This window comes from Eubalaena glacialis, chromosome 2, assembly GCF_028564815.1.
Source record: "Eubalaena glacialis isolate mEubGla1 chromosome 2, mEubGla1.1.hap2.+ XY, whole genome shotgun sequence".
Taxonomy (NCBI): Eukaryota; Metazoa; Chordata; class Mammalia; order Artiodactyla; family Balaenidae; genus Eubalaena; species Eubalaena glacialis.
In genome coordinates, this window is record NC_083717.1 from 149,600,354 (window position 1) to 149,627,979 (window position 27,626).

Consider the following 27,626-nt stretch of genomic DNA (forward strand, 5'->3'; position numbering starts at 1 on the left):
AGGCCAGGACAAAAACCACGTTGTCTCAGGATGCTATTATTGCTTATGTTTTGCTTAATGGTCATGACCTCCCCTGTATTGTGCCTGTTAAACATCTTATATTTTGTCCCTTGCCTGAGGGGAGGGAATCTGTTCCAGGGCTGGGTGACAACAGTGGGCTCGCTGCAAAATGAGCCTGCCCCTGAGTTAGTATCCCTAAAGCCTGTGTCTGTAATTGTTTAGGGGTGGTAAGTTGGGGTATGCTTATATTTTCTAGCTATTCCAGGTCCTTGAGTTTTGTCTGTGTTCACCAGCCAGCCCAGTGCAGTCAGATGAGCTATGAGTGTGGGGCTGCTACTTTTGGAAAGAGACTCTGAGGAAGAGGGGTGACCAAGATTGTAAGGGTCGTGCAGGGTATGTAAGGGTAGACGGTATGGTCAAGCCATTCAAGATGGCTGTCCTCTTGCTTGATCAGTCCCTGCTTCACTCACATGACTAGCCAATCCTCCTAGTCATAGGGCTTCATCAGTTACCGCCTTTGTGCTTGCCCCCTGCCCTAGCCGCCAGTTTCCCTGGTAACTGATGAGCCAACCTGACATCAATTTCCCCTATAAGTGGTAGCCTTCTACCCCGAGTAGTGAAGGTTGTTGCCAAGCACGGCGAGGTGTCACTCCAGGACCTTTCTTCGGACTAGGAAGATCCCTCTGTCCACTAAACTGTTGATGTTTCTAGGTTCTTTCTTCAGTTTTGAGGCTGGGCAACTACAGAGCATGCAGGCCTGTAAGGTGCAGCCCAACATATAGCTTCACTGAATTTAAAAAAAAACTTTATTTTGCCCTTATCTGTCAAGATAACTTGCTGAGAGGTACTTATTGGGAATAGAATTCTAGTTTGACACTGACATTTATCTGCCTTTCAGTACTGCCATAGGCAAATCAACGGTCAGTCTAATTGCTGTTACCTTGTAGGTAACACTTTTCAGTGTGGCTGCTTTTATGGTATTTGAGTATGTGCACTCTTGCCTATGTTGTGTCTAGACGGGGGTTTAATTTCATTTGTCCTGTTTGGGATCCATTAGGCTTCCTGAATCTGAAGACTGATAGGCTGCATGTGCTCTGGAAACGTCTCAGCTGTTAACTTCTCTAATACTACACCTACCCCATTGCCTCTTACCCCCAGGAATTTCAATGAACGGCATATTATACCTTCTTAGTCTTCCATGTCTTACACTCTCATTCATACTTCCCACCTGTCTGTGTTGTATTCCATGCAGTTTCTTCAGACCTTTCTTCGGGTTAACTCATTTTCAGCTGTGCCAAATCTGTTTGATGTGAGTGTACTGGACTTCGGATTCCATTATCACATCTTTCTGATAACTCTGGTATCTGCCCTATTTGACCAATTGTTTTAGCTGAATCTGGCACATGGTGACTTTCTTTTACTTTCAGTGAACACATGCTCTTAGGAACATTTGTGGGAATTCTTTGAAGCCTGGATAAAACTATCCAAACACGCACTTGTTTCTGCTAGGTGCTAGAAGGCTACCTCCTTAGTGACATCTTAAATAATTGCCTTGGGTTTTTTGAGGACCACACAGGTAATGTGAATTCTGACCCCACACCTGAGTGACTATGTGCCTAGGAGTGGTTCTTCCTGCTATCCCCAGAATAATTAGGGGAGAATAGGGAGGACAAAACCCTGACTTTGGCCCCAGTGCTGGGTAATTCCTGTGGATTCTTACAATAACTGCTTCATATTTCCCCCAATGTGTGAAATGTTAGTACACATGATATCTTAGTATGCTATACCAAGATATCATTACAATCTAGTTTACCATACTCTTGGAATCAGTAGTTCTCAAATTTTAATGTAACCTATTTTTGTATTCTTGAAGTAAAGCTCCTTGGATGATGAAAACAGTACTTGTAGCCTACTGAAGTAGGTTTTTTGATATTTAGGATTTTTACGACTACTCATAATTGAGGGTAGTCTATAATTAACAGCTTTATCAGGCTTTGTTATCAGGGACAGACAGCTTCATCTAATTAATGGTATAGCTTTTCAGGTTTTTCCATGCTCTTGAATTACTTACACAACATGAAAACTAGTGGTTACTTAGAAGTTTGAAAGAATGCCTGGTAAATTGACTGGGTCCAGCCCCTTCCCCTCCACCCCTCTCCCAACATTAATTTGACTTTTACTAATGGTTACTAGCTGATCCAGGTTTTCTAATGCTTGCTTCACTCCTGTCCATCTTTTTCTTTAACCTGTTTTTTAAAGTTTTTAAAGCATATTCTTAGTTATATAACCCCTCACTTCTAAATAGAATTATTCTCTCAGACTTATAAGCAACTTATGATAGATTTTCATGCTTTCAGCTTGTCACCATTGAGTAAGATGTTAGCTGTGGGCTTGTCATATATAGCCTTTATTACACAGGCAATGAGGTAGGTTGCCTTTCTACTCTGAGTTTTTATCATGAATGGATATTGAATTTTGTCAAATGCTTTTCTACATCTAATGAGATGATATGATTTTATCCTTCATTTTGTTAGTGTGGTGTATCACATTGATTGGTTTGCAAATGTTGAACCATCCTTGCACCCCTGGAATAAATCCCACTTGATCATAGTGTGTGATCCTCTTAATGAATTAACTGATTTCAGTCTGCTAATATATTGTGGATTTTTGCATCTATATTAATCAGGGGTATTGGCTTGTAATTTTCTTCTTGTAGTGGCCTTGTCTGGTTTGGTATCAGGATAATGTCTTGAAATGAGTTTGGAAGGGTTCCTCTTAAATCTTTTGGAAGAGTTTGGGGAGGGTTGGTGTTAGTTCCAAAGAATGGCTTTGTAGTAAAGATTGTATACAATTTATGTAGTGTTAGCATCATGATTTTTTATCATGTCTAAGGAATTTTTTTAAATTTTGACTTGTAAATAGTTGGGTTTTTAATCTTGAATTTCTAGTTTTCTTGTTACACAACAGCCTGTTCAATTTTCTTAAGTTTAAGCTTACCTTTTGGCCAAAATTCTATTACTCTGCTGTGTACATCCTTTTTGTCCACCTCAAAGACTGAGAGGTAATTAGTGTTCCTACTCCTTCCAGGTTTGTCAGTTTCTCTATGCATTTCAGCCAGTTCATGTTTTGTTTTGAGCCCATTTGATGAAGATTCATGACCACTTTTATTATACAACCTTCTCAAAATAAGAGGACTCACTTTATCCCCTTTGACAAATTTTGCCTTGATTTTTATTAACATTTTATTATTTTAAAAGGGGGACACGGTTGGAGACTAGATTTAACCCAGTGGACAGCTTATTTACATAGCCTACTTACTGGTCTTATAACCTCTGTGCTCGATCCTCTGTTTTCTCTTGCATTATGCTTTCTCTCCTCTTCCTCCTCTGGCAACTGGGAAAGTAATCTGGTGATACTTTTGCAGGAAGAACCCATGGATGGTATAATTTAACCCTTGCAAACCTTAGAAGTATTCCTGATGCCTTCATATAACTTGACAAGCTAGACTTGACACTGGGCTGCAAATTCTCAAGTGTGGTTAGAGCAAAAAGTGAAAGAAGAGCAAGAAATAGAGCCAGATCACAGTGGGACTTGTCAGCTAAGGTAAGAAGCTTGAACTTTATTAAAAGCTATGGAGCTGCGAAGGGGCAGCATTGCCAAATCCACACTTGAGAAAGAACATCCTAGCAGCATATGAGAGCAGATTTAAGGATCCTAAGAGATGAGAGGACAGGACTTAGGAATTTAACACATAACCCAGGAGGAACATGAAGGCCCAGAGAGTGGCAGCGAGGATAGCAAGAAGGCAGTGTGGTGATGATGCGAGGGAAGTGGAGGTGTTACAGGGGGTCAGTGAGCATACAACAGCAATGGATGGATTCCCCCTTACTCCTTGCCCCAAAATACATTTCCAGATGAAGCAAAGATCTAAATATAAAAATAAAGCCATAAAAATAACCCCAAAAAACCTATGGCTACATAGGTTTTAAACCTCATGAAAAATACTACTAGAAAACAGACAAATGACAAGCCTGGAAAAATTATTTGCAGCTTTAATATTCAGAGAGCTCATACAGATCAGTAATAAAAAGACAAGCAACCCAATGGAAAAATTAGCCAAGACAAAGAGCAGGAAGTTTCTGAAAAAATTCAGCTTCACCCGATTAAATGCAAATTAAAACAACGGGTACCATTTTTTACTTACCTGTTTGGGTTTCACACTCTTCAATGTTTGCCAGTGTTGGCAAAAGGGTAGAGAAACACACACCTTTAATCTTATTATTAGAGTATAGATCAGTATGATCTTTTCTGGAGAGCAATTTGGTAATATCAAAAATTTAGCTACCCTTATCCCAGCAAATCCTACTCCAATGTTACAGACTCAAAGTAAGGAAATAGATAAGAACGTGTTCACCAAAGTTCTTCTTTTTCCCATTTTTGACAGTAGTCTCAAACTGTAGGCTATACTTATATCAAAGACTGGTTAAATGAATTATATTAAAGAAATACTATGTAGCCATTGAAAGGAACTTTTTTAGACTAAAAGATGTCCAAGGAATTTCAAGGTATTTTAAGTTTAAAAAAAGAGTAGTATAGAATGTAGGATATGATCCCCTTTTGCCTTGTTTAGCTAGTAGTTTTAAGGCTACATGTTCGTGTTTGCATTGAAATCTTCCAGGAGGATGGTGAAAGATCTCTAGTGGGGAATGGAAATAGGAAAGAAAAGTTTTCCCTTTACTCACTCATCTGTATTTAAGTTTAACTGGTATGTTACTTTTATAGCATAGAGAAACAGGAAAACAATGTTCCCTTTGTAATCTAATGTTCCCTTTGTGACCTAATCTACCCTTGTTAACTATCTCCCAGTCACCTCTGCCTAAATCTCTTGTATCAATCAACCTGCTCCCCATCCACTGGAAGATGCCTTGCTCCTACCCTCTGATTTGCCTTTGTTTATGCATTAACTATACCTACAGGAATTTCTCTTCTGTTCAGAATTCTGTTCAGCCCTCTACCTCTGGGTCTCCTCAGTCCTGCCAGGCCACAGCCATCTTGGCTTCTCTGAACTCAGACCTCCTAACCAGGCACGTCTGTGGCACCTGCTGCCGAGTACTGTCCACTCTCCTTGAGGGCAGTGGCTCTGTCCTACTTCTCTCTAGCAGCCACGATAACTGGCATATTGTCCTTTCACAGTAGGTGCCCAACAGTTGAACCATGGCTACCTGAGGCACTACAATTCTATATTCAAGATTTAATTGTGTTCACTCAATTTTCTAATTCAAGAAAATGAATACATGTTCAATGGATTTTCAGCAACAAAAGGAATTTCTATTCAAACTAAATTTACTCTAGAATTCTACTAGAGTTACACCAGATCAACTCACTTTTGGCATTTTCTTGTTACTTAAAGCTTTACTGTTTGATATTTGACTTCCCTGGCACTGAAAGGTCATTCGTTTAAAGGCAAGCATATAACAAACTTCACATACAAGATTAAAATGAGCAGTGAAGTTTTGCTAAGACATTTAGCCTTATTTATTCCTCTTCATTCCCTAAATATTCCAACTTCTTATAAGGAATAAGAAGTTGGATAATATCTTAGTCTCCTGTTTCATTTAATAGACCCTTTATTCAAAATTTTTACAAAATATCTGAGTTCAGTTCTTTGGTTTACTGCTCCTTTTTTTTTTCTTATGTTTTAATCCTATTGGTGTAAGGACAAATCCCCATGCTAATAATTAACTCCTTTGTATTGTTCATAAAAGCTTAATTATTGGAGAGCTTTTCCTTTCACTAGGAAAGGAAATAACCAAAGACTATTCCCTTCTACCCCCAAGCCACCACTTTTTCCAAGATCTCACTAGATCACTCTCGAATCCATTTCTATAAAGTGTTACCCATGGCCTATATAGTGTGGTCTTCTAGAGAAGACTGCTTACATTAAGACCATGGCCTAGTGTGGTCTGCCAAGCTTTTTATAATGTGAAAACTGTCTATGCTACACCTTTCACACATGGGCAGTCTGATACAGGCAGGAGCAGTGCCAGGATTTCTATATAAGGTGGAGGATTGGCAATCTTGCTGGAAGAGAGGGAACCAGGGGAGTGAGCCTACAGCTATGTTTGCACAGCAAGCCTGCTGATCTTAGACTATGTATTATAAAACAGTAAGAATAATCAATTATAATAAAGACACTTGTATTCAGCTGATATAACTTTATCACTTGGGAGTAAGTTATTGGAGAGGAGGTTGCTAATAGAAATTATAATAAGGTTGATTACCCCCATCACCACCAATACTATTTTTCAGCCACTCCTTGGCACCGCCATTGGGTACAGATCACTGAAAGGCACCAACATGTTTGCGTATTTGTATTAAGAGCCTGATTGCAGTGAAGCAATTATAGTTATGATGTAATAACATCCTTTCATGGTACCAAGTAGTCCTATCTGGTAGTGAGATTGCCGAGTAGGAATAAAACTAGGGAAACTAGTCAGAAACTAGGGAAGTTAAATTTCTCTATTCTACCTACTTTCTCCTTAATCCCTAGAAGAAATGAGTAAGAAAGTGGAAATGAAAACAAAGTAAAAAGAACAGCTGTGGAGACCAGGCATCAGATTGCAGGGGTGGTGTTTACAGAGTCCAACACAGAATTGAAAAAGATCTGGACCACCATTTCAGGATTGTCTAAGTGGAGAAGAAGCAGGAACATATCAGAGCCACAGATAGTCAGTTGGTCACAAAGGTATGTTTATTCCAATTTTGATATGGTCACTTTCACCTCAATCAAGTTATCCAAACTTAGCTTGGCTTATTTTTAGAAGGAGGGGGACTCTTGGTGACTCTTGGCATTTCGTTACCTACTCCTTCATTTTAACTCTCCTTTAACACATACACCTCCCAATATTTCCCCATCACCCACAACTCGCTAACTCTATACAAGGAAACTACACAAAAGGGTATTTAGGTCTAGTCCCCAGTAGTTTATTGTCCCTATCAGAGATATATGAACACTGACCCTCAGTTTGACTTCTAGTTAAACACAGGAGACCATGCTTGTATATATCACCACTCTTTCCTAAAACTCAAAAATGGTAGCAAAGGCCAGAACCCACAGGACAAAGAATGAAAAAAGACTGTACCAGAAAGAGAAATAAAGAGAGAGTTAGTATTGTCCCAGAATAGAGCTGAGGGGGAAAAAAAAAAAGCTGAAAAAGCCAAGGAAGGCATGGTCTTGGGTCTGTAGAAGCAACAGAACCAGATGTGAACCAACTGGCCCTACAGGATGCAGAGATGTGTGGAGGTACCCAGGTACAGTGGAAGGCAGGGTTGAGGCCCCCACTTCAAAGTGCAGTGCAGTTAGACCTCTGTGCCGGTTTCCTCTCCCCTGCAGTTAGCTAAACCACCCTTAAAGAATGGGGGCTGAACTGAATGCACCCTCAGGTCCTCTCCAGTCAGCGAAGTGTGAGGTAAGGCTTCAAGGATGTGCAGGTGGGAGGTGGAGAAGGAAGGCAGGCAATAGGGGAGCAAGAAGGAAAGGGCATTTGTGTTTTCAGGTCCTCTTAGTCTGTCTTAGACTATACTTATTGTCTATATATTGTCTCTGCAACTATGAAGTAAGTTGGAATGTACCTTTCAAGTTAGATCCACACTGATCAAGAGACAAAGCCTGATAAGATTCTCACCATGTAGGGGCAGGTCCTGTAAACCTGTCATCTTATTCACTACACAGTCATACTTACCTAGCAAGTTTGCTGAGGCCAAGAACTTGCTTGTTAGGAAGATAACCGATATGGACCTTCAGAGAAGAGACAGAAATCATGAGCTAAGTGAAAACACAGTACTTCTTTGTGACGAAAGGAAACATAATACAGTATACTTAGAATGCAGTTCAACACAATGAAAACATATTTTTAAAACATCTAGAAGCTTTAAGACATAGAAAATGAAGCACTTACATAAGCAGTTAAAAAATCACATAAATTAAGTAAAAGGAAAATAAGAATGACTATTAATAAAATGACAAATTTGAAGTACAATCGTGGTATTTCCTGGTGAAGTTAAACTCTTGATGCAATTCTTAAAATCTTTCCTCTGTTGAGGGGACACTTTCTCAGGAAAGTTCTAATTATCCCACAGCAACATTAAAATGTAGCTAAGAAAACCTCCTTTAAATGGCTGAAACTGTAAGTATAAATATTGCCATTCTACACATCATGGTGGCCTTAAAAATCTTGCCCTGTTGCACAGAAAGAGGGTCTCTGTGCTCTTTGCCATCCTGGGCAGTCCCATTTCTAAGCTGCTAGAGAACACCATCCTCCTGACAGGAAGAAAAGGACACAGCTACAAGTTGTGACTCAGAAAGAATCTGGATCCTAAGACCTAAGTTCTTGTAGGACCTACGATAAGGCAAAGCCATTTCTATAATCTTAAAAAGCACTGATTAATATCTAATATGAAGAAGTTACATGTCTTTCAGCCAAGTGTTAAGTATGAGAGAATATTAGTTCTCCAAAAAGATTAATAAATGGTCACTTATAGGCAATCAATTTACCTAATATAAAATGATCAACTCATTTGCATCATGGTTTGCCAGCATTTGTTGCATTTGTTCACCTAATATTTACTGTACACTTGAATAATCCAGGAGTAATTAGTGGTTTTGTTTTTTTTTTTTCCATCTATTAGGCACTATGCTTTGGGAGTCTGAGAATACCAATTCATTGCCTTCCTGCTCAGCAGAAGGAGAAAGTTAAGTAGCACCTGAACATTGGGTATTTCAAAGAAAAATTAGAGTTGAAACTTTCCCATAGAACCAAGGTACCGAAGTACCACTTGAAATTTATACACTTATATACAGAGCTATAATTTATTTGTTTATACTATTTTTAGTCTTCCCAAAGATCCTGTCATCTAAATGGTCACTTTTTATTTTTTTTGGCCACGCCGTGCAGCTTGTGGGATCTTAGTTCCTTGACCAGAGATCGAACCTGGGCCCTCGGCAGTGAAAGCGCGGAGTCCTGACCACTGGACCACCAGGGAATTCCTGTAAGTGGCCACTTTAGGCAATCATCACTGAACAATATGTTTAAAAACCGAGTTAGTAAGAATACAGACACAGAAGTAATCAGAGCAGAAGGTAGGAGGATATAGTGGAGAGAGGCTGAGTACAGGATCAAGTTCCTGGGTCTGACCCCAGCCAAGTCACTAACTCCCTATGTCCTCTTGGACAATTCACAGCTTCCTGGGCCTGATATTCTCACTTAAAATAAAAGGTAGCCATGAGCTCAAAGGTTCCCTCATTTCTGAAAATCCATAGCCCTGCTGTCACGGCCCAGCATCATTAGTTGTGGGACTACCAGACCATATATGCCTCCTCATGTGATGGAACACGGAATCCTCAGCACCCCGATGAACTACTCTTGTCAAATATGTTTAACCTTAAACTTAGGAGGTTTTAGATCTAATCCAGTTTATAGAAAAATGCAGAGATTGAATGGAGCAAATCCAGAAACTGAGACACTCTACAGAACAACTGGCCTAGTTTCTCCAGTAAAGAACGTCATTGGGGTGGGGCTGGAGGTGGGGCTGGCAGAGGAGACTATTGTAGATTAACAGACTTAAGATGCATAACAACCAAATGCAATGCGAGAGCAAATGTGTAACCCTTATTTGGATTCTGGTTTAAACCAACAAGACAGCTGAGACACCTGGAAACATGTAAATATCAGTTAGTTATTAGATGCTATTTAGGAATTACTGTTACTTTTGTCTATGGTAGTGCTACTGAGGATAAGTAAGAATATTTTAGAGATAGGTAGTAATAATTAGTAATGAAGAGTCGTGTTGTCTATAACATACTTCAGTATATTGAAGGATTTACTGCCAACTTTTTAGGTTGATAATCAAATCAGTTATGTTTCTTAAAAAAATCCTTATCTTTTAGAGAAATACGCTGGAAGAAATTATAGAAAAAAACCAATGTTATCTAGGATTTGCTTCAAAATAGTCCAGTGGGGGATGTATATAGAACAAGATTGGTCCTTTACGGATAACTGTTGAAACTGGTTGATGGGAACATGGAACATTATATACTAATATACCTATTCTTAGATATGTTTGAAATTTTCTGTAATAAAAGGTTTTAAAAAGAGATACCACTACACACACATCAGAATACTAAACTTAAAAAGACTGAAAGTGCCAAATGTTGATGAGGATGTGAAGTGACTAGGACTCATGAGAGTATATGAAATGTAAACTGGTACAACCAATTTGGAAAACAAAGTCTGTCTTTAATCAGTTGAACACAGGTATACCCTGTATCCCTGTGCATCCACTCCTAGGTATATTCCAATAGAAATGCATGCAAGAGGAGGATCAAGATGGCGGAGCAGAAGGGCGTAGAGCTCATCTCCCCCAACAAGCACATCAAAAATCCATCTACACATGGAACAATTCATACAGAAAACCAACTGGAAACTGGCAGACTTCTTATATAACCAAAGCTGTAAGAAAGTTCTCTGTGTAACCAGGTAGGATGAAAAAAAAGGCATCAGGACAGGACCGGTGCCCCTGGGAGGGATCTGTGAAGGAGGGAAGGTCCACAGGGGCAGGCCCAAGCCCTGAGGGGCCCCCTTGCCTACTGGGAGGTTTGCTGGAATAGACAGAGGGGCTAGAGGGGCCTGGACTCTGCTTGCAAGGAGTGTACAAGCTGGCTGGCCAGCAAGCAATCAGGGGAGAGAGGGCACCGCTGGCACCCACCTGGCCACACTTCCAGTCCAAAACACTTGCCAGGGCTGGGAGGGGTGCTGCTAGTACACACAGGGCTTAGGCACTGAATCCCGGATGGACAAGTCCTGAGAGAGGACCCAGCCTAGCTGCAAAGAGACAGTCCAGAGGGCCTGGGGTGTGGTCAGGGCCAAACCTCAAAGTCTACTGTCAGCATTCACATGGTAGGGGCAGTCCAGCCATGGCAGGCTTGGTCAGCACACACACTGGGTGGCACCACAGAAACGTCTTGGGTGGACAGCCTCTGGGGAGGAGTAAACAGTGGCTCACTACCTGCCAGGAGCACTCCAGGTCCGCCCACCCCACACTACAGCTCGGTGCCAGATCTGGGGCAGATAGGTCCTGGAAGAGGTCCACCACAGAGGCAGCCCAGGTCCCAGGCAGCAGCACAACCACCTGGATTCCTGCAGCCATCGCACCCTGGCCCCCTGCACCAGCCCGCTCCACATCACAGCCTAGAGCTAGGCCCGGGACGAACACAACGGAGAAAGGGACATGGCCTTGGGCTGCTGCTGAGCAGAGGTGCAGACACCTGCGTGGGCGGTGCCTGGGTTCACTGTGACCATGTGGGCTTCACCTGCTTCAGCAGCCACATGCTTTGAGACAGGGCATGCATTCAAGGGCCGTGGAGCCTTACTGAACCTGACCCTCTGGGCTTCTGCTCCAACCACTGGGGAGCACACCCTACCCCGTGTGTCACAGCCACGGAGCAAAGAGGAGGCCCCACCCAACATCCAGCTCAGGCTCTGGACACACCACCAATCACATCCGTTATCAGGAGGATGACGGCCAGTACACTTTGAGGAAAGACGTGGCTGGCATGCATACCAAAAACAGCCCTTGCATCAAAAATACAGGACTCACACAGTCTACACAGGGACACTCCCACATTAAAACAGCCCTTCAAGACCACAGTAGATTAACTTTATGAATTTAGGAGAAACAGTTAAGTAAAATGAAAAAGCAGAGGAACTACTCCCAATTAACAGGACAAGAGAAATCCCCTGAAAGAACTAATAATGAAACAGGCTTTACCAGTCAACTAGACCCCAAGTTTAAAAAATAGGTAATAAAAATGCTAAAGGATTATAGATGGAAATGCAGATCACTGTAACAAGGAACTAGAAACTATAGAGGAATCAATCAAAATTAGACAACTCAATTCCCAAGATAAAAACCAATCTAGAAGCAATAAAACAGAACAAATAAGTGATCTGAGATAGAATAATGGAAATCTGGAAATCATCCAATCAGAACAGCAGACGGAAAGACAAACAAACAAAAAAATGAAAGCACCATATGAGAACTATGGGATGATATAAAGTGTGCCAACCAACTCGTAACAGGGGTTTCAGAAGGAGAAAAGAGAGAAGATCAAAAATGTATCAGAAATTATGGCTGAAAACTTTCCATACCTAAAGAATGAAACACATTCAGGTACAGGAAGGATAGAGGGTTCCAAACAAGATGAACACAAACAGACCCAGACCAAGATATATCATAATTGAAGTGGCAAAGGTTGATGCAAGGATTCTAAAGGCAGCAGGAGAAAAACAGTTACAAGGGAACCCCCATAAGGCTAGCAGCAGATTTCTCTGCAGAAACTTTGCAGGCCAGAAGGGAGTGGCATGATATATTCAAAGTCCTGAAAGGGAAAAACCTGCAACTCTACCCAGCAAGAATATAATTTAGAATAGGAGAGATAAAGAATTTCTCAGACAAGCAAAAACTAAAAGAATTCAGCAATACTAAACCTACCCTTAAAGAAATATTGAATGGTTTTCTCTAAATAGCAGAGAAGCAAGGATCTATAAGGGGACTTCCCTGGTGGTGCAGTGGTTAAGAATCCACCTGCCAATGCAGGGGATACAGGTTCGAGCCCTGGTCTGGGAAAATCCCACATGCCGCGGAGCAGCTAAGCCCATGCACCACAACTACTGAGCCTGTGCTCTACAGCCTGTGCGCCACAACTACTGAAGCCTGTGCGCCTAGAGCCCATGCTCCGCAACAAAGAGAAGCCACCACAATGAGAACCCCGCACACTGCAACAAGTAGCCCCCGCTCGCCGCAACTAGGGAAAGCCTGTGTGCAGCAGTGAAGACCCGATGCAGCCAAAATTAAATTAATTAATTTAAAAAAATGTTCTCAATTAAAAAAAAAATCTATAGGATAGGGAAAAATCACAATAGGAAAAGCAAATATATGGGACTTCCCTGGTGGTCCAGTGGTTAAGAATCCACCTTCCAATGCAAGGGACGTGGGTTCGATCCCTGGTCAGGGAACTAAGATCCCACATGCCATGGGGCAACTGAGCCCATGCTCCACAACTAATGAGCCTGTGTGCCGCACCTACAGAGCCTATGCGTTCTGGAGACTGTGTGCCACAACTACAGAGAAGCCCAAGCACCACAATGAAGAGCCTGCATGCCGCAATGAAAGATCCCACATGCTACAACTAAGACCTGATGCAGCCAAAAATAAAATAAATATATAAAAAAAGAAAAGCAAATATATAAAAGGATTGAAGATCACTTAAATAAGCCAGTACATAGATTAAAAAACAATAACTGAATCACTGTGCTGTACACCTGAAACTAAGATGACATTGTAAATAATGTTTACATTATTTACACTGCAAAAAAATCAAAAAAATTTGTAAATGCAATTATAACTACAATTAACAGCAAAAGAATAAACATGAAGATGTAAAATGGGACATCAAAGCCATAAAATATGGGAAAGGGGAGTATAAAAATGTAGATCTTTTAGAACATGTTCAAACTTATATGATATGACTATCAGTTTAAAGCAAGTAGATATAGTTATGGGTCAACATACTTGAAAACCAGGATAACCACAAATCAAAAACATACGACAGATTCACAACAACCAAAAAAGAAAGGAACTCAAGCATAATATAAAAAAGAAACATCAAACCACAAAAGGAAAAACATAGAGATGAACAAAGAAGAACTACAAAATCAACTGGAAAACAAGGTTTCAAATGGCAATAAGTACACACCGATCAATAATTACTTTAAATGTCAATGGACTAAATGCTCCCGTCAAAAGACATAGAGTGGCAGACAATAAAAAGACAAGAAACTAAAATGCGCTGCCTACAAGAGACTCACTTCAGGGCAAAATACACACACAGACTGAAAGTGAAGGGATGAGAAGAGATATTTCATCCAAATAGAAATGACAAGAAAACAGAGGTAGCAATACTCATATTGGACAAAATAGACTTTAAAACAGAGTCCATAAAGAAAGACAAGGACATTATATAATAAAGGGATCAATACAAGAAGAGGATATTATACTCATTAACATATATGCACCCATTCTGGAATACCTAAATATATAAAAATACTAACAAAGGGAGAAAGTGACAGGAATACAATAATAGTAGGAGACTTTTAACACCTCACTGACATCAATGTATAGATCTTCCAGACAGAAAATCAATAAGGCAACAGAGGTCCTAAAATGACACTAGACCAGTTGGCCTTAACTGATATCTATAGGATGGACATTACATTAAAAAAAAAATTCTTTTCAAGCACACATGGAACATTCTCTAGAATAGACCATATACTAGGTCATAAAACAAACCTCAACAAATTTAAGAGGACAGAAATTATTTCAAGCATCTTTTTTGACCACAATGGTATGACATGAGAAATCAACCACAAAGAAAAACAGGAAAAAAACAAAACAAAAAAAAACACATGGAGGCTAAATAATATGCTACTAAAAACCCAATAGGTCAATGATGAAATCAAAGAAGAAATCAGAAAATACCTTGTGACAAACAACAAAAACACAACCTTACAAAAATCTATGGAATGCAGCAAAAGCAGTTCTAAGAGAGAAGTTCATAGCAATACAGGATTTCCTCAAATAAGAAAAATCTCAAACAACCTAACCTATCACCTAAAGAATTAGAAAAAGAAGAACAAAACCCAAAGTCAGCAGAAGGAAGGAAATCAGAAAGATCAGAAAGAAAATAAATAAAATAGAGATTTTAAAAAAACAGAAAAGATCAATAAAACCAAGAGCTGGTTTTTTGAAAAGATAAAATAGACAAACTTCTAGCCAGGCTCACCAAGAAGAAAAGAGAGAGGACCCAAATATACAAGAAGTGAAAGAGGAGAAATAACAACCAATACTGTGGAAATACAAAAAAAAAAAAAAAAATCATAAGACAATACTATAAACAGTTGTATACCAACAAATTGGACAACCTGGAAGAAAAGGACAAGTTTCTAGAAACCTATGGCTTGCCAAAACTGAGTCAAGAAGAAAGATAATTTGAACAGACCAATCACTAGAAGTGAAACAGAATCTGTAATAAAAAATTTAAAAACAAAACCTCCCTGCAAACAAAAGTCCAGGACTTGATGGCTTCACTGGGGAAATTCTACCAAACATACAAAGAAGAACTTACACCTATCCTTCCCAAACTATTCCAAAAGACTGAAGAGGAGGAAACACTCTCAAATTCATTCTAGAAAGCCACCATCACCCTAATATCAAAACCAAAGACACTACAAATAAAAGAAAATTACAGGCTAATATCTTTGATGAATATAGATGCAAAAATCCTCAACAAAATGTTAGCAAACTGAATCCAATAATACATAAAAAGGATCATAAAACATGATCAAGTTGGATTCATTCCAGAGTTGCAAGGATGGTTCAACATACAAATCAATGTGATACACCACGTTAAGAAAAGGAAAGACAAAAACCACATGATTATCTCAATAGATGCAGAAAAATTATTTGATAAAATTCAACATCCACTCATGACAAAAACTCTCACCAAAGTGGATATAGAGGGAACATATCTCAACATAATAAAAGCCATTTAAGACAAACCCACAGCCAATATAATACTCAACAGTGTCAAGCTTAAAGCCTTCCCACTAAATTCAGGAACAAGACAATGATGCCCACTCTCACCACTCCTATTCAACATAGTATTGGAAGTCTGAGCCACAGAAATCAGATAAGAAAAAGAGAAGGTACCCAAATTGGAAGTAAAGAGGTAAACTGTCACTATTTGCAGATGACACAGTTCTCTATATAGAGAACCCTAATGACTCCACACAAAAACCATCAGAATAAAAGAAATCAGCAAGGTAGCAGGATACGAGACTAATATACAGAAATCTGTTGCATTTATTTACACTAACAATGAAATATCAGAAAGAGAAAGTTAAAAAATTCTGTTTAAAATCACATCCAATTAAAAAAAAAAACAAACCTAGGAATAAATTTAACCAAGGAGGTGAAATACCTATACGCTAAAAACTATAAAACATTGATCAAGTAAGTAAATTGAAGATGATTCAAAGAAATGGAAAGATATCTCATCCTCTTGGATTAGAAGAATTTATATTGTTAAAATGGCCATACTACTCCAAGCAATCTACAGATTTAATGGCAATCCCTATCAAAATACCCATGACATTTTTCACAGAATTGGAACAAGTAATACTAAAATTTATATGGAACCACAAAAGACCTAGAAATGCCAAAGCAATCCTGAGGGAAAAGAGCAAAGCTGGAGGCATAACTCTCCCAGACTTCAGACAATACTACAAAGCTATAGTAATCAAAACAGCATAGTATTGGTACAAAAACAGACACATAGATCAATGGAACAGGACAGGAAGCCCAGAAATAAACCCATGTACTTATGGTCAATTAATCTACGACAAAGGAGGCAAGAATATACAATGGAGAAAAGACAATCTCTTCAAAAAGTGGTGTTGGGAAAGCTGGACAGCTACATGTATATCAATGAAATTAGAACACTCCCTCACACTGTACACAAAAATAAACTCAAAATAGTTTAAAGACCTAAATATAAGACATGACACCATAAAACTCCTAGAAGAGAACATAGGCAAAACATTCCCTGACATAAGTCATAGCAATATTTTCTTAGATCAGTCTCCCAATTCAAAAGAAATAAAAGCAAAAATAAACAAATGGGACCTAATCAAATTTACAAGCTTTTGCACAGCAAAGAATACCATCGACAAAATAAAAAGACAACCTACCTAATGGGAGAAAATATTTGTAAATGATGTGACCGACAAGGGGTTAATATCCAAAATATACAAGCAAGTCATACAACTCAATATTGAAAAAAAAAACCCAATCAAAAAATGGGCAGAAGATCTAAATAGGCATTTCTCCAAAGACACACAGATGGCTAACAGGCACATGAACAATGTTCAACATGTTAATTATTAGAGAAATGCAAATCAAAACCACAATGAGGTATCACTTCACATTGATCAGAATGACCATCAATCAAAAAGTCTACAAATAATAAACGCTGGAGAGGGTGTGGGGAAAAGGGAACCCTCTTACACTGTTGGTGGGAATGTAAATTGGTGCAACCACTATGGAGGTTCCTTCAAAAACTAGAGTTACCATATGATCCAGCAGTCCCACTCCTGGGCATATATCCGGAAAAGATTAAAACTCTAACTCAAAAAAATACATGCACCACAATGTTCAGAGCAGCACTATTTATAATAGCCAAGACACAGAAACAACCCAAGTGTCCATCAACAGACAATTGGTTTAAGAAGGTACGGTATATGTATACAATGGACTATGACTCAGCCATATAAAAAAGAATAAAGTATTGCCATTTGCAGCAACGTGGGTTGACCTGGAGAATACAATACTAAGTGAAGTAAGTCAGACAGAGAGAGACAAATATCATATGATATCACTTATATGTGGAACCTTAAAAATAATACAAATGAATGTATAGACAAAACAGAAACAGACTAATAGACATAGAAAACAAACTTATGGTTACCAAAGGGGAAAGGGATAAATTAGGATACAAACTACTATACATAAAATACATAGGTAACAAGGATTTACTGTATAGCACAGGGAACTATATTCTATATCTTATAATAATCTAGAATGGAAAATAACCTGAAATATATATATATACACACACACATACATACAGCTGAATCACTTTACTGTACACCTGAGACTAATACAATATTGTAAATCAACTATACTTAAATTAAAAAATAAATTAGTGAGTTCCCTGGTGGCCTAGTGATTAGGATTCTGGGCTTTCACTGCCATGGCCCAGGTTCAATCCCTGGTCAGGGAACTGAGATCCCGCATGCTGTGTGGTTCGGTAAATAAATTAAAAATAAATAAATAAATAAATAAATAAATAAATTCAGAAAATTAAAAAATAAATAAAAATTTAAAAAAGAAATGCATGCATCTGTGCACCAAAAGAATGCTGGTAGCAGTATTGTTTGTAATAGCCAAAAACAAAAAAACCACCACCAACAACAACCAAAAAACCCAAACAGAGAGAGAGAGGAAACAATACAAATGTCCTCCAAGAACAGAATAAATTGTGGTATGTTTGTACAATGGAATTATATATAGCAATGAAAATATAATGACAGGCAATAACCTAACATCAAGGACTCTTTCAATATGGAACAAAAGAAGCTAAACACAAAAGAGTACATTCTGTAGACCCCACCTATTTATATATAGTAATTGAAAAACAAGCAAAACTAATCAATCTATAATGTTACAAATCCATATACTGGTTACCTGTGGGGACAAGATGGGTTAGGGATTAACAAGGGGCACAAGGTGAGCTTCTAGGACACTGATAATGTTCTAGTTCTTGATCTGTGAGGTAGTAGGAAATACCCTCATGATTTGTGCATTTTTCTACGTTTCACTTCTATAAAAAATGAAAAAATACTTTAACAAAAAAATATGAAGCAAATGTTAACACATTAAATTTAGGTGATGGGTGTTTAGATATTCATACCACTATTTCCTGTAAGTCTTCTATTTGAAAATTATTAACAAAAAGTCAAAATAAAATAAAATTATGATACGGGGGGAGGGAAGAGAAAAGGACAACTCTTGGTAACCCACATGTTCTCAAAAGTAGGTTTAACTACAGCAAACTAGATAACATTATCTAGCTCACAGATTCATTTTTCCTAAAATAGAAAGGGTTGGAAACAAATTAAACCCACTAATACTATAACCTCTGCCACAAGAAATTCTGCAATCATTACTGCTCATGTCATATTATACAAAAGTATATCTTGGATCAAGTCAAAATAAAGGGCAAAGGTTTTCAGAGCCTGCAGCAGCTACCTAAAAAAAAAAGATGGTCTTTAATCTCATTATTTTAACCTATTAACATGGTATTTACTGTGAAATGCTTGCCCAGAGGGCCTTCTGCTACTTTGTTTTTATTTTGTTAATATCCAGCTATTAGATTAGTAGGGTTGATAAAGAGTAAATGTTTATGTGTAATTCTAAATATCTGGGATATTAGGAATTAGCAGGTGACAATTTAAAATATAATTATCCTAACTTTAAAACTGTCATTGTGCTTTTAAACACTGTTAGGAGACAACATAGAAAAACTTACCTTTCCAACAAATGGAACTAGATGATGTTCACACATGGAAAACATGTCTATGTCCTTCACAATCACCATCTCATCATGATCTTCATCAAATATAGCATCGTTTAGGACATCTGAAATCAGAGGTTTGCTTTAGTAATGTTTCCAATTTTATAGTAAGATAAAGAATAGAAAAGCTAACACCCTGTAGGTACGTGTAAATTGACAGTCAACATAAGAATGTTAATCCTAACTAAAATATTAATGGCATGCAAATTAAAACTAGTTATTTTTCTCCCACCACATTAGCAAAGCCTTTTTCTTTAAATGGTGGGGAAAATCCTTATGATGTGGTATTACATAAAAAATGCAGGATTACCAATGTATTTGTAGCCTAGGAGAGGAAGAGAAAAAGAGGGAGGGAAGAAAGGAGATAGATTATGCAAAACAAAAGAGTGGGTATTTCTGGTGATAGGAATGGTCTACTTTCACTTTCTTCCTTACATTTTCCTGTACCTAACACTTTCTCTATAACAAATGTGTAGAAAACTATGTCTGAGAAAAAACCAATTCTTACCTCTCTGATTTCTGAAGATAGATCCAGATACCCATAAACTTGACCTCTGTTATTACCACCCCAAATAATTATCTATTCTTATAAAATTTTCTAGTTATTGTATGCAAGCATCAGACTCATTCTAAATAGATGCCTTCCTCCTCCCTTCCTAAGGAAGTTAATTCTATAGTTTCTATGTGTGTGCCTGTCCAGGTTGGCTTTGGGTGATGAACAGTGTCTTGTTTAACCTGTGGACTCTGTCATATATGGCCAGGCTTACAACAGACATTTAGAAACAAAAACTTTATTTTTAAAAACTGCACTCATATCTGAACAGCTTGGCAGACTAGATACATTCAAGTCATCTATGTATGTGATTTCAAGGATTTGGGGATACCCAATCTACACAGCATGAGACAGAAGGGAGGAGATGAACAGAGCTTTGTAGCCACATACTGCTATTTCCCCTTGGAAAGGCAGGCTGCTGAGTGAGTCACAGGGAAGATGTGCAAATGTCCACCCACACAGCCTGACCTTCAGTGGCTCTGTTGCTACCAGAAGAGAGGCTCACAGATATTGAGTTATCATTTAACCACAGTTGTCATCCCCCGATTTAAGCTATTCAGGGACACATTTGACTGTGTAATACAGCAGTTATTAGTGTGGTAAACAAAAGTGAACATGTGGGGTTTAGACACACAGATAAACATGACACCCTGGTTAAGAGAGGCTAAAAAAATCCAGGGAGGAGAAGGCTCAGGGCCATTCTTTAAGTAAATACTCCTCCAAAAGCAGTTTTCTCTTCTGAATACTCTGTCCTAACCTTCAGTCCTATTTTTGAAAGAAGTCCAAAAATAGATCCTCAATGCTCCCCAAAGTATCTTGGAGTTCTCCATGATTTTAATGTAATGTTACTGCCATGCATAGCTGACTAAAATCTTTAGTCACACAAGGAATCTTCCTGAAAGTAAAAACAAAAAAATTTTTCTTAAAGAACAAAAGAGAATTGTCAAATATAGGAAGTGTTCATTTGTTTTCTCTGGCAAAAAATGAGAGCACCCCCATTCTAAGCTCTGACAACAACCATATGGCACATGTTAAATGCTGGCCCTCAAGTTAGGCTTATGTTAGCATCTGGCTCCACTGCTAACTGCTGAACCTTGGGCAAGGCACTCTGTGCCTCAATCTTCTCAGCTATAAAATGGGCATGAAAAAAGTATCTACTTCAAAGAGGTATCCTGAGGATTAAATGAGATAATCCACTTGTGTTTAGAAATATGCAGGTGGGGTATGCGATAGATAACATTATTACTATTACTATAATTAAGATTAAGAGAGTTGCTAAACTATGTTCCCATGCACATTGATGTACACCAGAATTTAAAAAGCAATAATTTGCTTCTAAGGAACAGACTGCAGAAAAGGAAAAGTAATAAATTTACTATGGAGAAACCTGGCAGACACTGCTTGAATCAAATAATTAAGGTTAACTTTACCAGTAATAAGACATACTGATATCATGTAGCTCCTGACATAAGACCATGAGAAGGGCACATCACCTCTCTGGAATTCTTCCCCAAAATCTGTAACTGCAGTCTAATCACCACACAAATTGACGGACATTCTACAAAATACCTAAACAAGAACTCTTTTTAAAAAGACATGGAGGGAATTTCCTGGTGGTCCAGTGACTAGGACACCGCACTCTCACTGCTGTGGGCCTGGGTTCAATCCCTGGTCGGGGAGCTCAGATCCCACAGGCCACGCGGCGTGGCCAAAACAATAAATAAATAATTAAAAAATAAAAAGACATGGAAAGACTAAGGAACTGTCCACGCTAGAGGAGACTAAAGACACATGACAACTAAAAGCAACAGAAAAACTAAAATCCAAATAAAGCCTGTAGTTTCGTTCATAGTGTTGACTATTGCACCATGGCCATGGGAGATGTTAGCATTAGAGGAAGCTGGGGAAACGGTATATATAGAATCTCTCTTACTATTTTTATCATTATTCTGTAAGTCTAAAATTATTTCAGAATAAAAACTTTTAAAAAACACAACAGAGGGACTTTCCTGGTGGCGCAGGGGTTAAGAATCCGCCTGCCAATGCAGGGGACACGGGTTCAAGCCCTCATCCGGGAGGATCCCACGTGCCGCGGAGCAACTAAGCCCATGCACCACAACTACTGAGCCTGCGCTCTAGAGCCCACGAGCCACAACTACTGAAGCCCGTGCACCTAGAGCCCGTGCTCCACAACAAGAGAAGCCACCACAATGAGAAGCCCGCACAGCGCAACAAAGAGTAGCCCCTGCTCGCTGCAACTAGAGAAAGCCTGTGCACAGCAACAAAGACCCAATGCAGCCAATAAATAAATAAATTTTTAAAAATTAATTAATTAGGGCTTCCCTGGTGGTGCAGTGGTTGAGAATCTGCCTGCTAATGCAGGGGACACGGGTTCGAGCCCTGGTCTGGGAAGATCCCACATGCCGCGGAGCAACTAGGCCCGTGAGCCACAACTACTGAGCCTGCGCGTCTGGAGCTTGTGCTCCGCAATGGGAGAGTCCGTGATACTGAGAGGCCCGCGCGTGGCGATGAAGAGTGGTCCCCGCTTGCCGCAACTAGAGAAAGCCCTCGCACAGAAACAAAAACCCAACACGGCCAAAAATAAATAATAAATAAATTTTTAAAAAATTAATTAATTAAAAAAAAGACACACAACAGAACAATGTCCATCAACTGGAGTATATAAGCAATGGAGTACTACTCAGCAATAAGATGGGATAAAATAATGATACATGTACTAAGATGGTTGAACCTCCAAAGAATTATACTAAGTAAAAGAAGTCAAAGACATACACACAAAAAAAACTATGTGAGATTCTAGGAAAAGCAAATATAGTGATAGAAAGCAGACAGAAAGTTTACCAGAGACCACAGAGGTGCGACAGAGGATTGGCTGCAAAAGGATATGAAGACATTTTTTTTTGGTTGATGGAAACCATCTAAACCTTCATTGTACTGGTGGCTATGCAACTGTATGAGTTTGTCAAAATTCAAATTGTGCATATAAAGTTGGTAAATTTTATTGAATATAAGTTACACCTTAATAGAGCTAACTTTAAAAGAAACTGTGGTATACAGGGACTTCCCTGGCAGTCCAGTGGTTAAGACTCCACACTTCCACTGCCGGGGCCACAGGTTCTATCCCTGGTCGGAGAAGTAAGATCCCACGTGCCGCGCAGTGTGGCCAAAAAAAATAATAAAAACAAAAAAAGTTTAAAAGCTGTGGTATATTATGAAACCTTTTGTGTAAAAGTCGAAAGGAGATACGAACATATACACACATATATACACTTATCTTCAAAAGGAAACACTAGAAGAATAAATCAAAAAGCAAATAAAAATGATTACCCATAAAGGACTAAAAGAACAGGCAAAAAGGGATATGATAAAATGAGACATCTTTGAATAAAATTTGTTACATAATTTTGACTTTGAAATCATGTAAATATTTTACATACTCAAAACTAAACTAAAAAGAAAACAACTAGCGACCCCATACGTTGTGATGCTTTGTGTGATAATGGGGCATTGATGCTTTGCCTATATCCCATTTCATTAAAATGGACCCAGACTATAAACTTGACCCAGCCTAATCATTTTTCTTCAGTAATGAAGTCTCCCTGCTATATTTATTTATGTTTTGCTCCAACATATCTGAAAGCTACCATCTGTGGCTAATAAGAACAAAACACTATCACGGATTGTTTTAATTTCCTGTCTGTTATCAGCAGCAAGGAGGTAACCCTGGAAACAAGGATTTATGGCATTCTATTTCCTACTGTTGGTCATAACCAACAAAAGAAATCAAAGCCACCTCCAAAAGTTAAAGGCCTATCTATAACAACACCACACACAAAAAGTATAAAAGTATACCTTCCTCATGTCATTAATGACTAAGCAATGACAACAAACAACCCTGCTGGGCAGCCATCCCTCAAGCATTTTGTCCCTTCCTGAAAGTGCATTAAGGCAGGCCCACTAATGACCCAGAGTAAGTATTTAAGCACCCTCTGAAGCAGGAGTTCCTACTCCCCCAGTGAGCTTGTTAAAACACAAATCCCTGGACCCCACCCCCAGAGCATCTGATTTAGGAGGTTTGGGTGAGCCTGATAATTTGCATTTTTAACAAGTTCCCAGAAGATGCTAATGCTCCTGGTCTGGGAACCACACTTTGAGAGCCGCTGTTTTGAGGTATTCCATGTTCTGTGCTGCTACACAGAATCTTTACACCTTGAAAATGCTCCTACTGATACATCATATATATTAAGGAACACAGACCTGTTTCTGCTGGGGTAAAAGGAAACTCCTAGGGGAAATTCCACACAAAAGGAAAATTATATCTAAGGAACTTTCTTTTGCATGAGTGGTAACAGTAATTAGCACTATCCTGGATGTTTTGTGATCAGCACCAAAAATTAGAGATCTCTGAGGAAGTCAGAATTGCACAGATGATCCATCTTCCTGGAGGACAGCATTTAAAGACAATGGAAGAAGACCTGGAATGCTGAACATGCGTCCATCCTAAGGGACAGGAAAGAGAGAATGGGGTCTGCTTACTGGTTTTCTAATTAAAGAGAGAACAAGATGCAGAGAGTGAGACCTAACAAGGCATCAGGCCTCTTCGCTCTTGGCTGGAATTAAATCAACTCAAGGGGCTAACAAAGACAAGCCCACCTGATTTAGTGGAGAAAGATCTGAATCACTGGCCCAAACCCTCTAACATTAGAGCTGCCTCAACCAGCATAGAGTACTTACTTCATTGTACTTCCTGGTACCACTGTTATCTGTGCTGATTTCTCCCAACCTTGGAGGTAAGTGTTGTAGCTGAAGGCTTTGGAGTTTCCACACAGTACCCTACACACCACGCACAGAGCCAGAGCTAAACAGAGATCTTCCATTTTATCTAATTAATATCTCAGTCTTTACCCTGTGATTTACTTCCTTAAAATAGAAGAGACTCCAAAGAAACTCATGTGGCCAAGGGAACATAAGAATTCTCATTGCAACATTATTGGTAATAACAAATATTAGGAATTTAAATGTGCATCAGAAGAACAATTATACATCTTACTTAGAAAAGCACTAAAACCATTAACTAAGGTATCTCTTCCTTGTGAGTAGCAGTAACCTTCGACCAAGAGGTGTGCTTGATTATCCTTTGTCAAAATCACATATGTACTGACCTCCCCGCTTACCGCTTCAGAACAGTTCTCAAAGTTCTCTGAGAGACTGTCTCTCAGGTTGGCTCAAATAAAATTTTCCATTTCTTACTTAGATTGACTATTGATTAATTTTTTTCATTGACAAGAGTATGTCCATTTAAATGAAGTAGAAACAATACTACCTGTTGTTTGTGGACACACACATAAAATGAAAGTATAAAAATAGGCATGAGAGTAAGAGATCAAATTCAGGATAGTGGTTAACTCTGCGGAGGGAGGCTAGCAGGATCAGAAAGAGATAACTATGAGCTTTATCTGTATTTTTTAAAGCAATTATAGCAAAATATTAAGGTTTGCTAAAATTGGATGAATGTTGGCTAAATTAGTTCTTTATACTTTTTCTTGTATATTTGAGATATTTCATTAATAAAAAAAAGATTTTTTAAACTGAGGAGTTCATACACATGCTGGTGTTTTGTTTTTTTTCCTGAAAAAACAGCAAGCAACTGAGGTTGCCCTTGCACAGAAGAACTGGGACTGGGGAAGGGTTCCACAGGAAAGGCACAGCCTGCTTCATGCAATGCTGCAAACGCCTTCGGAAACCTCCCTAAATCACACTCTGCCATTAAAACAAAGGCTTCTGCCCTGAGTGTGGCACTGAAACTTTTTGCTTTCTACCTCCTGTTTGAAAAGTTTGTCCTACGAGTAAGAGCAACATTAAAACAAATTAAAAGAGAAAAGAAAATCACTATCTCTGCTTTCATTTCCATCATGGTAATACACCTCTTGTTAGTATTCCAACAGGCACAGCTTTTTGGACTTAACAAGACAGAGCTAACATTTGTAAACTGGCCAAAATAAGCATGAACCCGAACATTCCACAGGCTGACATAATGACAGAAACTAAGATGACTCTAGACAACCATTCGCACCATCTGAAGTAGGCAGAGCTGCTGCACAGCTCTGATATGCTCCATGAACTTACTTCATAAACTGCAAGTTTGTCAGCAGGAAAGATCCAGTGCATTGCAAAGAAAGTCAAAGTTCGGTTATTTTGGAAATTTTCCTTCCTGCCATCCTTGGCAGAGATAAATTCCCATGTTGCAACTAAGCAACTAGAATATAGCTAAGACAACATGAATGGACCTTGAGGGCATCATGCTAAGTGAAATAAGTCAGATGGAGAAAGACAGTGTATGATCTCACTTACATGTGGAATCTAAAAAAGCCGGACTTGTAGAAACAGAGTATAATGGTGGTTACAAGAAGCTGGGAGGGTGGAGGAGATGGGAAGAGGTTAGTCAAAGAGTACAAACTTCCAGTTAGAAGATGAATACATTCTGGGGATTTAACACACAGCTTTTTAATTATAATTAACAATACTGTATTAAATATTTGAAAGTTGCTAAGAAAGTAGATCTTAAAAGGGTGGTAATCATATTGCAACATATAAGTGTATCAAATCAATACATTGCACATCTTAAATTTATACAATGTTACATGTCAATTATATCTTAATAAAGCTGGGGAAAAATTACATAGCCAAGGCTATGGAAATAAGTGTGCTGGCTGCCCTCAAAGAGTATGGATATGCATGTTTCAGCAAATATAGTAGCAGTATGCTCTTCCCATCCTCTCAGCAGCTGTTGTAATGAACACAACGTCTCTCCCTGAGAGACAAGTTTCATATATGAAGTTAATTAAGACCTTTTTCTTGATCACAACAGTAATGTTTGTTACAGTTTATCTACAAGACATTAAAACACTGAAATGAGAAAATGGAAGCACATAAAATCTCTCTACCCACAATGACTTAACTGGCTCTTAGGGAACCACACGCACAGTCGTTCAAGAAGTAGTATGGTAGGGCTTCCCTGGTGGTGCAGTGGTTGAGAATCTGCCTGCTAATGCAGGGGACACGGGTTCGAGCCCTGGTCTGGGAAGATCCCACATGCCGCGGAGCAACTAGGCCCATGAGCCACAACTACTGAGCCTGCGCATCTGGACCCTGTGCTCCGCAACAAGTGAGGCCGCGATAGTGAAGAGGCCCGTGCACCGCGATGAAGAGTGGCCCCTGCTTGCCGCAACTAGAGAAAGCCCTTGCACAGAAACGAAGACCCAGCACAGCCAAAAATAAATATAAAAATAAATAAATAGAAGATTACTATTAAAAAAATGCAAATGAGTGGAAATTATAACAGCCAATTCTTTAAAAAAAAAAAAAAGTAGTATGGTAAAGTAGAAGGAATGAGTTAAAAGAGTCCAGAGACCCGAGTTCTCTTTCAAGCTCTGTGCAGACTGTGACCTGGGTGGCAGGGTCCTCACAAGTAAGAGGATGGTTTTGAAAAAGGAATTCAACATGACTCCCAGGTTCCTGGTTTGCACAACTCTGCGAGTGTTGGAAATCGATGCCAAATTACAACAGAATTACCCTCCCACTCCACTGGTCAGCTTCTGAGATGTGCACAGCAACGGCTAGTGGCTTTCTGTACTGAGGAAGAGAAAAGCACCTGTTTTAAACTATTCAGATTTATTCATGGATAAAACTGAAGGTTCCCAATCATATACACTATTAACTCTCAAAGTTACCTAAGCCAAAGAA

General features: G+C 39.0%; 1 protein-coding gene across 1 annotated transcript in view; it reads right to left on the reverse strand.

Moving 5' to 3' along the window:
• Positions 1-27,626, reverse strand: part of GCH1 (GTP cyclohydrolase 1) — a 51,959-nt gene that overhangs the window by 5,291 nt on the left and 19,042 nt on the right. Inside the window, exons 2-3 of the mRNA XM_061182584.1 lie at positions 19,265-19,374; positions 7,743-7,798 (exon numbers count right to left, since the gene is read on the reverse strand). Coding sequence (XP_061038567.1) covers positions 7,743-7,798; positions 19,265-19,374 — 166 coding nt within the window. The remainder of the gene's footprint in view (positions 1-7,742; positions 7,799-19,264; positions 19,375-27,626) is intronic.